The sequence below is a fragment of the Bubalus kerabau genome, chromosome 11 (assembly GCF_029407905.1).
Source record: "Bubalus kerabau isolate K-KA32 ecotype Philippines breed swamp buffalo chromosome 11, PCC_UOA_SB_1v2, whole genome shotgun sequence".
NCBI classification, from domain to species: domain Eukaryota; kingdom Metazoa; phylum Chordata; class Mammalia; order Artiodactyla; family Bovidae; genus Bubalus; species Bubalus kerabau.
The window spans coordinates 3,202,741-3,216,933 of NC_073634.1; the positions used below are offsets into that span (position 1 = coordinate 3,202,741).

General features: G+C 36.2%; 1 protein-coding gene across 2 annotated transcripts in view; it reads right to left on the reverse strand.

The window, feature by feature from the left end:
• Positions 1 to 14,193, reverse strand: part of ZC3H6 (zinc finger CCCH-type containing 6) — a 78,052-nt gene that overhangs the window by 35,012 nt on the left and 28,847 nt on the right. Inside the window, exons 1-3 of one of the 2 annotated variants that reach the window (XM_055539281.1) lie at positions 11,067 to 11,081; positions 4,337 to 4,459; positions 689 to 723 (exon numbers count right to left, since the gene is read on the reverse strand). Coding sequence is in view for 1 of the 2 variants with exons in the window: in XM_055539280.1 (XP_055395255.1) it covers positions 4,337 to 4,459; positions 11,067 to 11,247 (304 nt within the window). In the remaining variant the exon portion in view is untranslated. Of the gene's footprint in view, positions 1 to 688; positions 724 to 4,336; positions 4,460 to 11,066; positions 11,248 to 14,193 lie in introns of those variants that run through there. The other variant, XM_055539280.1, reaches the window with a different exon arrangement.

The window sequence follows — 14,193 nt, forward strand, 5'->3', positions numbered from 1 at the left end:
GGCCTCCCGTGACTTCCAACATTCTTAAAGCAACATTTTTAAAGTTTATCAACTGTTCTCAGCCTAGCACTTCAGAAATTCAGAAGTGGATTTAGGATCATAGCCAAAAGGCAGTGTTTCTTACATTTTTTAAAAAGCCACTATTAAAACAAAAAAAATTGTTTTGATTAAGCTGAAGATTAATTCATTGAATGGTACTTACATTTCCTTTTATTAAAAATGTGATTATATTAATTTTTCAATGATATATTTCAATGCTTAATTACTAAAGATTACTGTTAATGGGCAACTTTGAATTTTTCTCTAGAAATTAGATGCTTTCCACAAAAGCTTTTAAGCATTAATATTAATCCAGTTCTCTTGATTTTTCACAGCCTTTACAAAAATAATCTCCATAATTCCTACTTTTTCAAGCAGAATTACCCCTAAACTTTCAATTCATCCCTCCCTTGATTTCCCAAGTGCAAATAATCCTATCCCTCTTATGATGCAAATCTCCCATCTCAGGGCTCCTTCTGCAGTGACAGACTCTAACGTGCCTGCCGCAGTGCTTAGTGTTTACATCAGGGCACCACCCAAGCTTTCCTGGAAGTGCTAAATGGACTGAGGGGTTACAGAGCAGCCCCAGAGAAGAACAGCTCCTCGTGCTTCACAAGCTCATCATCTGGAATGAACAAAATGTACTCACCAGCAAGGATCTAGCAAGTATTTTTAAAAGCCCTCCTAAAGATAAAAGAAACAAAAAAGACTATAAATTCTACCAAAAGATATAATTTCTCCAATCATTTTGCTTATTGATTATTAGGCTATATACCTGCTAGAATGTCTGTGGGGGCAGATTTGGTTTCTGTAATACAGGCTATCATTATAAACATGAAATAAGACTACAGGAGACCCTGAACAAGGATGAGGAAAAAGGAAAACATATTAAGCATTTCAATTTCATAGTTAGATGCTAATACTATATTCTATTATTGCCTTTTAGAGTAAAACTTACATATAGTACCTACTTGTTATCTCATTAAATGAGATTTTTAGGACATACTTATGCTAATACTATATTCTATTATTGCCTTTTAGAGTAAAACTTACATATAGTACCTACTTGTTATCTCATTAAATGAGATTTTTAGGACATACTTTCTAATCTCAGTGAGTCAACCCTAAAGCTTATGTGAAGGAAATGATCCTGAACTTTCTTTTCTAATGCCAGATTAGGTAATTTAATTCAGATCAGCCCTTCTCCTAAAAATATGCAGAAAATGTAGACAAAATATTTTTTTTCAAACTACTGTAGACGTCAGAGAGCTAACAAATTAGTAAAGGATTTCTGGACCATTATTCATGGAGTAGCTGAAAATCCCCAGAAGTGAGCAGTACTTGGAGATGTTTTTGCTCTGAAAGCATTAGCCCATCATGAAAAATCATCTGACAGGTTCAACAATACTTTTGACTATCCTTTTAACCTTTGGGAACAAAAGGAGAAGTCCAGAGTCTGGAAAACGTGGAAACCTTAGTAATCCCCAGCTGCAAAAACTCAGAAAGTCTGTGGTTTTTAAGGTATATGCACACTGACCTGAATACTCCTCAGTACTCCTGAGAGTGCCAGGATTTTTCCAGCACAAAGTAATTATTTATATTCAAGTCTTGCTCATACAATGCAATATACTTAAGGAAGATATAAAGTATATCATATTTTACTTTTTTTTCTGTTTAAAACACAACAAATAATGTTTGCACTTGAAAAGGTAGATGGCACAAAATTCATATATTGAAGCCCTAAACCTCAATACCTCAACATGTAAGAGTGTTTGGAGAAAGGGACTTTAAAGTGGTGATTAAGTCGCAATGAAGATGTTAGGGTGAGTCCTGATCCAATTTGACTGGTCTCTGTCTAATAGGAAATTTGAACACACAGAGGAACCAAGAGTCCACGTGCACAGAGGGATGACCTTACAAGGACAAAGCAGCAAGTAGGTCTACAAGCCTACAAGTCTACAAGCCAAGGAGAAAAGCCAAACAGATCCTTCCTTTGCCCTCAGAGAAAACCAATCCTGCTGGCACCTCAATATTGGACTCAGATCTAGCCTCTGGACTGTGAGAAAAGTAAATTTCTGCTGTTTAAGCCACCAGTCTGTGGTATGTTGTTATGGCAGCCCTAGCAAATACATAATGTATTCTTTATGTTCAAAGATTTGAAATTTGTAGCATGTTTTATAGAATATTTTTTTAAATATCAGAAAGCAAAGAATGAAATTGAAAGCTTAATTCTTCTCTTTAAAAGGCAGTAATTGAAAAGATATCATTTCACACCCATTAAGAAGGCTCCTGGGCTTTCCAGGCGGCTCAGTGGTAAAGAATCCACCTGCAATGCAAGAGATGCAGATTCAGTCTCTGGGTTGAGAAGGTCCCCTGGAGGAGGAAATGGCAACCTGCTCCAGTATTCCTGCCAGAAAAATCCCATGGACAGAGGAGCCTGGTGGGCTATAGTTCATGGGGTTGCAAAGAGTCAGACACAACTTAGTGACTGCACACATACGCACAAGAAGGCTCTTATCCAAAACAAAATATAACCAAAAACAGAAAATAACAAGTTTGACAAGGATGTGGAACAATTAGAAAAGTCTCAAGCATTGTTGGCAGAAATGCAAAATGGTGCAGCCTTTGTGGGAAACAGTTGGTAGTTCCTCAGAAAGTTAAATGCAGAAATAACATATAATCAAGCAATTTCACTCCTAGGTCTACACCCCCAAAGAACTGACAGCAGAGTCTCAAAGAGATGTCTATACACCCATATTCACAAAAGCATTATTAACAACAGGCAAAAGGTGGAAGCAATCCAAATAACTATCAATAAAGGAATAAATAAACAATGTGGAATATACCTATAATGGAGTATTATCCAGCTTCAAAAAGAAAGGAAATTCTGATACATACTATACAACATAGATGGAAAAAATTTTTTCAACAAAGATGAAAAAATTATGCTAAGTAAAAAAAGTTAGACACAAAAGGACAGTGTGTGAAGTGCCTAGAGCAGACAAATTCAGAGAGATGGGAAGAATAGTGGTTACCAGGAGTGGGGAGGGGAGAAATGAGGCATTACTGTTTGGCAGATACTGCTTCTCTTTAGAATGACAAAAATGTTCTGGAAACGGATAGAAGTGATCGTTGCAAAACACGGTAAATACACTCAATGTCACTGAGTAATTGTTATTTTTAAATGGTGAAAATAGTGAGTTTTTCCAAAGAAGATATACGAGTGGTCAACAGACACATGAAAAGAGGCTCAATATCACTATCACTAATCATCAGGGAAATGCAAATCAAAACCACAAGGATATATCACCTCACACCTGGCAGAATGGCCATCATCAAAAAGATAAGAAATAACATGTACTGGTGAAAATGCGGAGGAAAGGAAACACTTGTACACCGTTGGCGGGAATGTAAATTGGTGCAGCCACTACAGAAAACAGTACGAAGGTTTCTCAAAATATTAAAAAATAGAACTATCATATGATCCAGCTTTCCACTTCTGGATATTTTCCCAGAGAAAATAAAAACATTAATTTGAAAAGATATATGCACCCCTATGTTCACTGCTGCATTATTTACAGCGGCCAAGATACAAAAACGACCTAAGTGCTCATTAATGGATGACCGGATAAAGATATGTAGCACATATACAATGGAATATTACTCGACCGTAACAAAGAATGAAACCTTGCCATGTGCAACAGCGTGGACGGACCTACAGGGCATCATGCTAAGTGAAATGACTCAGGCAGAGAAAGATAAATGCCATGTTGTTTCTCTTATATGTGGAATCTAAAAACCAAACAAATGAGCAAACAACAAAAGAGAAATAGATTCGAACAAACAGGTGGTTGCCAGAGGGGAATGCAGATAAAAGAAATAGGTCAGGGAGATTAAGAGGTAGAGCCTTCCAGTTGTAAAGTAAGTGAGTCACAGGGATGAAATGTACAGCATAGGGAAAACATAGTAATGTAATATCTGTGTAGGTGACAGCAGAGATGAATGGATAAAGATATGTAGCACATATACAATGGAATATTACTTGACCATAAAAAAGAATGAAACCCTAGAGGGCATCATGTTAAGTGAAATAAGTGAAAGTCTGGTAACCAGACTTGTGATGGTATCATTTTGTAATGTACAGAAATAATGAATGCTATTATTATAATACATTGTGTACCTGGAACTAACATAGTGTTGTAGGTCAATTCTACTTCAGTTTTTAGAGAAATAAAAATAGTTAAAACTGTAAATTCTATGCTGTGTATATTTTATGACAATAAAAATAAAGAAATACCTGAGAAAATGGAATGTCATAATCTCTGTAGAAACCAGATCTTTTTCTGTGGGAAGTTTCTGTATGTTCGACCTCTGAATCAAGGCTATAGTCTGAACTATCATCACTGGATGGAGAATTATGCTAAAAGAAGGAAAAACCAAAACTGTTACATTTACAAAAGGAAGAAAATTTAACTAGTAACTGAATAAGCTTATTTCAACCAGAGGGCCCAACCAATAGATTATATTATCCTAGTAGGTTCTGAGGTATTAACTAAAAAATTCTTGCTCCAAAGACCACCTCCACCCCAGCTTCTCTAAAATTTTCTGAAGGAAAGTACATATTCCTCTTTTCTAAGAGATTTTATGGCAGCATTTTCTCCATCATCCCTTTGGCCCAAGGACTTCAAACAGAAAATATGCTCTAAAGGTATCTTAAATTTAAGTTAATCTTAAAGGAAATAAAATTGGTTCCTCATCACCAAAAAGGTCCTAGAACATGAATTGAGTATGAATTATTTTTTTTTTACCTAAAACGGCTTTAGAGTTCTTAATCTATTGTATAAGTACCCTAAATCTAGAAGATACCAAAACATTCCAAATCATAAATATAAAATAAATCCAATCCACAAAATTGAACAAAGATGAAATGCAAACCACAAGTAATTGATAGTGATTGACAAATATCATGAGTAAGTTTTTTCAAGTATGAATGTAATTTCATTCATTCAGATCACCAAATCTCCTCCATCTAGTCAAAATAATTACCTTCCCAGGTTGAGCATCCTCTTTAAAAATATTTTTTAAAGTTCTTATCAACAAAGACACTGGCTCTGTATTTTATTGTCCTTGCATTTCCAGCATGAAGGTCTAGAACAAACTCAGTAAAAATGTGCCAAACTAAATTGAGCTCTTGATACTTTGACAGAAGGATCTGTTTTCCTCGATTTCATTCTTATATGCTCACTTAAGATGACTGTTTTCCTCTACATTGTTCTTAAATGCTCCGGGGTTTAGTTTTGTGGTACTGCTCTGTTTATTTGATAGGTGATAAGAAGATCTTTTTATAATTATGCTATGAAACACTTCAAGCTTAAGTATCTAATCTTTTTGGTTAGGATTTGAAATAAATATTATCGATTTAAAAGCCAAATTTGCTGTGTTACTAGCAGAAGTCAGCTCTGGCTCAAGACAACACTTCTCATTTGAAAAACACTAAGAAGACTCGCCTAAGAAGAAGTTCAAACAAGGGCCTTGCTTCAGGAAGAGCCATCAGAGAAGAGAAGATTCTGCTGAAAGAAGAAGATTCTTCAGGCTATCCCCCCGCAAAATGAGTCTAGAATACAGATTTAAGAACCCATTAGGTAGGCTATTATAAAAAAAAAAATACACTATGTAGTTCATATATAGTAATAAGTAAGAGTAATTATTAACCTGAAATTAGCAACTAGACTACATTAAAAATAGCTAGAAATAGAAGAGAGTAATTAAAATTATTACATTTTTAAGTGAAAAGGATAGTATACTTTTTAATTTCAGAATTTTTGTGTTTCTTTTTTTGGGGTATTGTTTAGTATCTGCTTAGTGTTTGAAAGTGTTCCTTTAATTTTGTTTTTTACTTATAATACACTGGTGGATTATTTCTTTCAATCCACTTGGTTGCTAAGTACTAAAGTTCAAGTCTAAATGATTATGTTTTCTGTAGGACACTTTAACAGCATGACACCACATCGTGGTGAGTAAAGAGGGCAAAAGACAGATAGTAGAAAGCTGATTAACAGGACAGCCACTTAGTGAACCCTTCAAATATTCAGTGCCAGAAAGACTTTAGAGACTTCAGTGACTTCCCTGAACATAGCAGACTTTTCACACTTTTTTGCTTTTGTATTCTTTGTGTCTCTTCGGTCAACCAACTAATTCCTACCTGTCCTTCAAAAATCTACCACAAATGAGGAAAATAGTTTTCTGTTTCACTGTCTATTTTTCCATGTACCAGTATCACACTGCTTTAAGGACAGAAGCATTAATGTGCTTTAATATGTTAGGGTCACCCCATATATTCCTCCTTTGGGGGTTTTCCTATCTGTTCTTGGATGGTAGTTTTAAAGGTAAAGTCCACAAATTATTACTCCTGTCCTCAAGAGGTAAAGATTAATTCTTCTCCCCTTGAGTGAGGCCTAAACTTAGAAGCTTGTTTCTAGTAAACAGATTTTGTCCAAAGTGCTTAGGTTAAGAAGAAGACTGTAGCCGTCATCGTGGGTGCTCTCACTTGCTCTCACTGTTGGCTCTCTTGCTTTGGAGGAACTGAGCCAAACCATGAGGACGCTGCTGCGACATGTAAAGAGGCTCACATGCTGAGGAGCTGAGGCTGCCAAGAGCCTCATGACTGAACTTGGACAAGGAAATGACTGCAACCTCACAAGAAGTGCTGAGCCAGAATCACAAAGTTAAGCCATACCCATGTTTCTGACCCACAGAAACAGAGAGGCAAACTTTCCTTGTTTTAAGCTTCTAAGTTTGGAGTAGCAATCTGTGCAGCAATAGTTAGCTAATACAGATTCTGGAAATGTGGTGCTGCCAGTACAAACATCTAAAGGGCAGGACTGGTTTTGGAATCAGGCAAGGAATAGATCCTGGAATGACCTTAAAGTAGCACTAGTGAGAGCCTGCTGCTGCTGCTAAGTCACTTCAGTCGTGTCCGACACTGTGTGACCCCAGAGACGTCAGCCCACGAGGCTGCCCCGTCCCTGGGATTCTCCAGGCAAGAACACTGGAGTGGGTTGCCATTTCCTTCTCCAATGCAAGAAAGTGAAGTGAGAGTGAAGTCGCTCAGTCGTGTCCGACTCTTAGCGACCCCATGGACTGCAGCCCACCAGGCTCCTTCGTCCATGGGATTTTCCAGGCAAGAGTACTGGAGTGGGTTGCCATTGCCTTCTCCAGTGAAAGCCTAGATCACTCTTAATGATCATTAGTAAAATTTTGAAATTTGGGGTCAGGAAAGAGAGAGAGAGAGATCTTATTAAAAGTGGAGGGGTTTCCCTGGTGGCACAGTGGTTTGATCCCTGGTCTGAGAAGATTCCATATGCCATAGGGCAACTAAACCGGAGTGCTACAAGTACTAAGCCTGTGCTCTAGAGCTCGGGGACCACGCCTACTGAGACCACGCACTCTGGAGCCTGTGCTCTGCAAGAGAAGGCAGGGCAATGAGAAGCCCGTGCACTGCAGCCCCAGCCGCCACTTGCCGGAACTACAGAAAGCCCATGCAGCCACAGACCCAGCACAGTCAAAAGTAAATAAAGGAGTGGCGAAGGGAGATCTCCGTTCTATAATGCAGATACCTGACAACACTGTTACATTCAGTAAAACGGAAAGTAGGAAATAGCCTAATGAACTAGTTAAGATTTTCAAGCAAAATGTTGAAACGTACCTCTCTATGAGGGAAGATATATAACTTGAAGAACTGTTAAAAAGGAACCAGGGCATGATGGTTTTAAAAGTTCTTAGCCTCAAAATATCTAACTTTGTTTTTGCATCTCCTTTTTCTTGACTAGTTTGGCCAATAATTTATATATCTTGCTGATTTTTTAATAAAACTGACTTTATAAATTCTGCTTGTAACTTTAAGTTCTTCCTTTGTTTCTCTCTTTTCTGTTTTCTAGATTTTAATACCATAATAATTTTTATTCTGATAATTTTTTAGTTATCCTCCATATGTCAAAGTTTTATCATTATATTCCTGAAATCCTGCAGTTTTAATCTGTGTTCAAAGGCATTTCTGGTTTCTGACTTTGTTATTAATGTCTTATTTTATTGCATTGTGGTTTGAGATTGCTCTTTATATTATTTCTACCCTACTGAATTAACTGGAGTTTGTTGCCTATGACATGGTCTGTTTTTGTGAGTATTCTAAGTATACTTGAGAGGAAGCTATATTCTCAGGATTCAGAGCTTACTATATATTTATAATATTTATTTAATATCTTTATCAACTCTTCATACATTTGATTGATGTCTTTGGGATAAGAGAGGTTACTAGTGTATCTCCTTTTATTACTATTCCTATTTCTTCTCATACTTCCTATAGTTCCTACTTTATTAAAATTTATATTTAAGGGAATATAAAATATTAACAACATAGCTTCATTGTGAATTATAATCCATAACATTATAAAATGCCCTTTTTTGCTTCTTTCAATGCCTTTTTTAAAAAAAATTTGTTTTTAGTTGGAGAATAACTGCTTTACAATATTGTGTTCTCTTCTGCCATACAACGTGAATCAACCGTAAGTATACATATGTCTCCTCCCTCTTGAATCCCCTCCCCTACCTACCTCAACACGGCACTCTGTTCAATACCTTTTTGACCTAAATTTGACTCCTCTTCTGCCACACCCCTACAGCAGGCAGGATCTTAGTTTTCAGACCAGGGATTGAACCCATGCTCCCTGTATTGGAAGCATGGAGTCTTAACCACTGGACCACCAGGGAAGTTCCTTGACTTTTTCACATATCAACACTGTGACTTCTGCCTTCTTTCTTTGCATTTGCCTGGTATTTCTTTACCCATTTTTTAAAATCTTTCTCTTTTACATAGCTTAGAATTAGATTTTGCATTGTTGGGGAGTGTATCTTTTGTATTAAGAAGGTATTTGGTATTAGGTATTGGTATTTTTGTTTCAATTACTTCTTTCAGACTGCTTTTTTCCAATAACCTGAGTCCCTGTCCCTTCTTTGCATATTATTTGTTTACTAGAAGAACTAATGTTGACATTAGGTAGTAACCTCTTCTTCTCTTTCCTCTCTTTCATTCTCAGGATAATAATTTGAGGTATATTTTAAAATTCTCAGTTAATACCTATAAAGCTACCAATAAAGTTATCTTGCTTACAGTATTTTCTTCTGCTTTTCCTGACACCTTCTATAGCTGTAATGTTTCGATACATAATATTCTGCCCTGCTTATGTTCATTATTTATTTTTAGTTTTATAGACAAATATGCAGTGTATATAGATCACTCTTGCTTTATCACTCAGTCATTTTGGATATCTGAACTTGTTCTCTAGTAGATTTTATGAGAAGGCTTATGACACTGTTTCCTGATTTCTATTATATACAGTTTTTCTGAGGACATTATATTTGAAATTTGGTAAGTACCTGGATATAAAATGCTTGGCTCACATTTTATTCAAATATGTTACTCCATGATCTTCTGGCACAAAAGAGTGACATCAAAAATTTTTTAGAAATCTGATTTCCCTTTCTTAATCAGTGACTTGATCTTTTTGCCTAAATGTTCAAAGGATCCCCCTGCAAATTCTACTGATGCTGTCTGATCATAGTTTGTATTATTTTCGTAATTTTTAAAAATAATTTCGAAATATTAGGTTAAGTTTTTCATGCTTTGTGGGCACGCTTTCTTTTCTGGAAGAATGTTATTCTCTCCATTTTCCTTTTTCTTTTTAATAACAGTAACTTGTATGGAATGTGATCATGGTCCAATCTTGTTGCTCATGTATCAAAGGAAGAATGGACCAGGAAAACTGCCCCAGCTTTACTCTCACGTTGTTAACATGAAGCATGTTAACAACATATATGGCTGTATATGTTCTGAGATAAGCCACCCCTGCTCTCTAACCCATTTTTCTTTCCTTAGCCCTATTATTCTTATCCTCTCAATCTAGATTCTACTCCCAGCAGCTGTCTCTTCAGGTGGGACTCTGTTCTAGAAGAAATCTAGTTGATCAGCATTATGAGTTCATGAGACCCAGACCATCCCAGCACCGTCCAGTTTTACCCCGTCACCTTATACGTACGCAGGAATTGGAAACTAGTACAGGCCCCTCTCGGTTTCCAGTGAGGTGTCTCAGTTTGGCCAACAGGCTTTCCACATTCACTGGGGACTCTTTCATTTGAGATGAATACCTGTTGGTAATCTGTTTTCTGGGAATTTCTTTACCTTTTCTCTGCTTCATTTCACACAGCTGCTGATCCTACTCTAGTCTTGAGTCTGTGGTTTAGCTTTATCCTTTTGTATTTTTGAGGTTTGTGGAGATAACTTGTTACTTCATTTTTCGGTAGATGTTGCCAATGCATTTTTGGTTTTGCCATCCTAACTGCTCTGTTTTTTGGGGGAAATTCAGGGAGTTTAAAAAAATTACCCCACTACTACTGCCAACATTAGTTCTCTGTCAATATAAGTTCTCTCTGCTCAACCCTAATCCACATCATTCTGTATCCAGTACTCAACTATTCTCTTGATAACATTTGGCTTTCAGTTGTTTCATGCCTCTCTCCTTCTCATTTCAGTGTAACCTCTGTAAGAGCAGAGACTGTTTCATTCATGACTGTAACCCCCAGCATACAGCACAGAGATTTCCACAGCAAGCATGTAGTAATACTTATGAATGAATAAATAAATGAATGGGCAAACAAGGCCAGTGCTGACAATCTACATCTGTGGAGAATGAAATTTTCTTTCCTTAAGCTTTCAGTATTCTTGCACACAATCTTCTATCTATCTAAAAGGTTTATTCTAATTTGTATTAAAATTTACTTTGATTACTTTTAAATCTTTAAGATATTTCATATAATCTTTATATTAAGAAAATCTATTAAGCACATAAATCAAAAGATCTAATCCACATATTTTATAAGAAAATAGGCAATGATTTATACTCTCTAATTTTCAGTGCAGTGTTTTACATTTCATAAAAATTTACCAAAGAAACAAAAAATAGATTCTAACTAACCTTATGCTTCTCACGTTTTCTCCTTTTGGACTTTTTCTTCTCTTTTTCTTTCTTGTGTTTTTTCCTTGATTTTCGGTAGGCTTTCTGATTTTTCTGCTTTTCATCCTCTTTTGCTTCCTGTTCCTGTGTTTCTTCAAATCCTGCATCATCTATTTCACCATCTTCTAATTCACCATCTTCTCTGTAAAAGGCAATGAAAGTGTCAATTTTCAAATGTCAACTCTAAAGGGAATATTATAGAAACATATCCAAAAGAAAAGAAAAATGAGTCAATTTTTAAGTTATACTCAGTAAGATTAGGGATTGGCCAATTTTCTATAAAGGGTTGCTACTGCTAAGTCGCTTCAGTCATGTCCGACTCTGTGCAACCCCATAAACAGCAGCCCACCAGGCTCCCCCATCCCTGGGATTCTCCAGGCAAGAACAATGGAGTGGGTAGCCATTGCCTTCTCCGATGCATGAAAGTGAAAAGTGAAAGTGAAGTTGCTCAGTCATGTCCAACTCTTTGCAACCCCATGGACTGCAGCCCACCAGGCTCCTCCATCCATGGGATTTTCCAGGCAAGAGTACTGGAGTGGGCTATAAAGGGTTAGATAGTAAATATTTTAAATTTGCAGGCCACATATAGTTTCAGTTGCAAATCCTCCTTTTTTAAAAACACCCTTCAAGAATGTAAGCAGCAATTTCAGCAGCTATAGTTTGCCAAACTTTGATTTAGATTAAAAGTATTGAATCTCACCAAACAAATGAATGAATGCATAATGCAATACTGCCCAAAAGTAATACTGCAATAATTATTAGGTTGCTGCAAAAACAATTGTGGTTTTGCATTGTTGAAATTTGCCATTTGATACTGGAATACATTCTTAAGTAAATGTGGCTATGTTATACATAATTTTAATGTGCATTTCTCACTTTATGTTTCTTTGCTAAGGACTTATTGCTGCTTATTTTATATTTATTTCAGACTACGGAAATGATGTTAGACAAAAAGCAAATTTGAGTGATTTTCTTATTTTAGTTTAAAATGGGTCATAAAGCAGCGGAGACAACTCTCAACATCAACAATGCATTTAGACCATGAACTGCTAATAAACATACATGAAGTAGTGGTTCAAGAAGTTTTGCAGGGATGCAAGGATTCTTCAATATCCACAAATCAATCAATGTAATACACCACATTAACAAATTGAAAAATAAAAACCATATGATTATCTCAATAGATGCAGAGAAAGCCTTTGACAAAATTCAACATCCATTTACGATAAAAACTCTCCAGAAAGCAGGAATAGAAGGAACATAACTCAACATAATAAAAGCTATATATGACAAACCCAGAGCAAACATTATCCTCAATGGTGAAAAATTGAAAGCATTTCCTCTAAAGTCAGGAACAAGACAAGGGTGCCCACTTTCACCATTACTATTCAACATAGTTTTGGAAGTTTTGGCCACAGCAATCAGAGCAGAAAAAGAAATAAAAGGAATCCAAATTGGAAAAGAAGAAGTAAAACTCTCACTATTTGCAGATGACATGATCCTCTACATAGAAAACCCTAAAGACTCCACCAGAAAATTACTAGAACTAATCAATGACTATAGTAAAGTTGCAGGATATAAAATCAACACACAGAAATCCCTTGCATTCCTATACACTAATAATGAGAAAACAGAAAGAGAAATTAAGGAAACAATTCCATTCACCTTTGCAATGGAAAGAATAAAATACTTAGGAATATATCTACCTAAAGAAACTAAAGACCTATATATAGAAAACTATAAAACACTGGTGAAAGAAATCAAAGAGGACACTAATAGATGGAGAAATATACCATGTTCATGGATTGGAAGAATCAATATAGTGAAAATGAGTATACTATCCAAAGCAATTTATAGATTCAATGCAATCCCTATCAAGCTACCAACAGTATTCTTCACAGAGCTAGAACAAATAATTTTACAATTTGTATGGAAATACAAAAAACCTCGAATAGCCAAAGCTATCTTGAGAAACAAGAATGGAACTGGAGGAATCAATCTACCTGACTTCAGGCTCTACTACAAAGCCACAGTTATCAAGACAGTATGGTACTGGCACAAAGACAGAAATATAGATCAATGGAACAAAATAGAGAGCCCAGAGATAAATCCACGTACATATGGACACCTTATCTTTGACAAAGGAGGCAAGAATATACAATGGATTAAAGACAATCTCTTTAACAAGTGGTGCTGGGAAATCTGGTCAACCACTTGTAAAAGAATGAAACTAGAACACTTTCTAACACCATACACAAAAATAAACTCAAAATGGATTAAATATCTAAACGTAAGACCAGAAACTATAAAACTCCTAGAGGAGAACATTGGCAAAACACTCTCCGACATACATCACAGCAGGATCCTCTATGACCCACCTCCCAGAATATTGGAAATAAAAGCAAAAATAAACAAATGGGACCTAATTAAACTTAAAAGCTTCTGCACATCAAAGGAAACTATTAGCAAGGTGAAAAGACAGCCTTCAGAATGGGAGAGAATAATAGCAAATGAAGCAACTGACAAACAACTAATCTCAAAAATATACAAGCAACTCCTACAGCTCAACTCCAGAAAAATAAATGACCCAATCAAAAAATGGGCCAAAGAACTAAATAGACATTTCTCCAAAGAAGACATACAGATGGCTAACAAACACATGAAAAGATGCTCAACATCACTCATTATCAGAGAAATGCAAATCAAAACCACTATGAGGTACCATTTCACACCAGTCAGAATGGCTGCGATCCAAAAGTCTACAAGTAATAAATGCTGGAGAGGGTGTGGAGAAAAGGGAACCCTCTTACACTGTTGGTAGGAATGCAAACTAGTACAGCCACTATGCAGAATAGTGTGGAGATTCCTTAAAAAACTGGAAATAGAACTGCCTTATGATCCAGCAATCCCACTGCTGGGCATACACACTGAGAAAACCAGAAGGGAAAGAGACACGTGTACCCCAATGTTCATCGCAGCACTGTTTATAATAGCCAGGACATGGAAGCAACCTAGATGTCCATCAGCAGATGAATGGATAAGAAAGCGGTGGTACATATACACAATGGAGTATTATTCAGCCATTAAA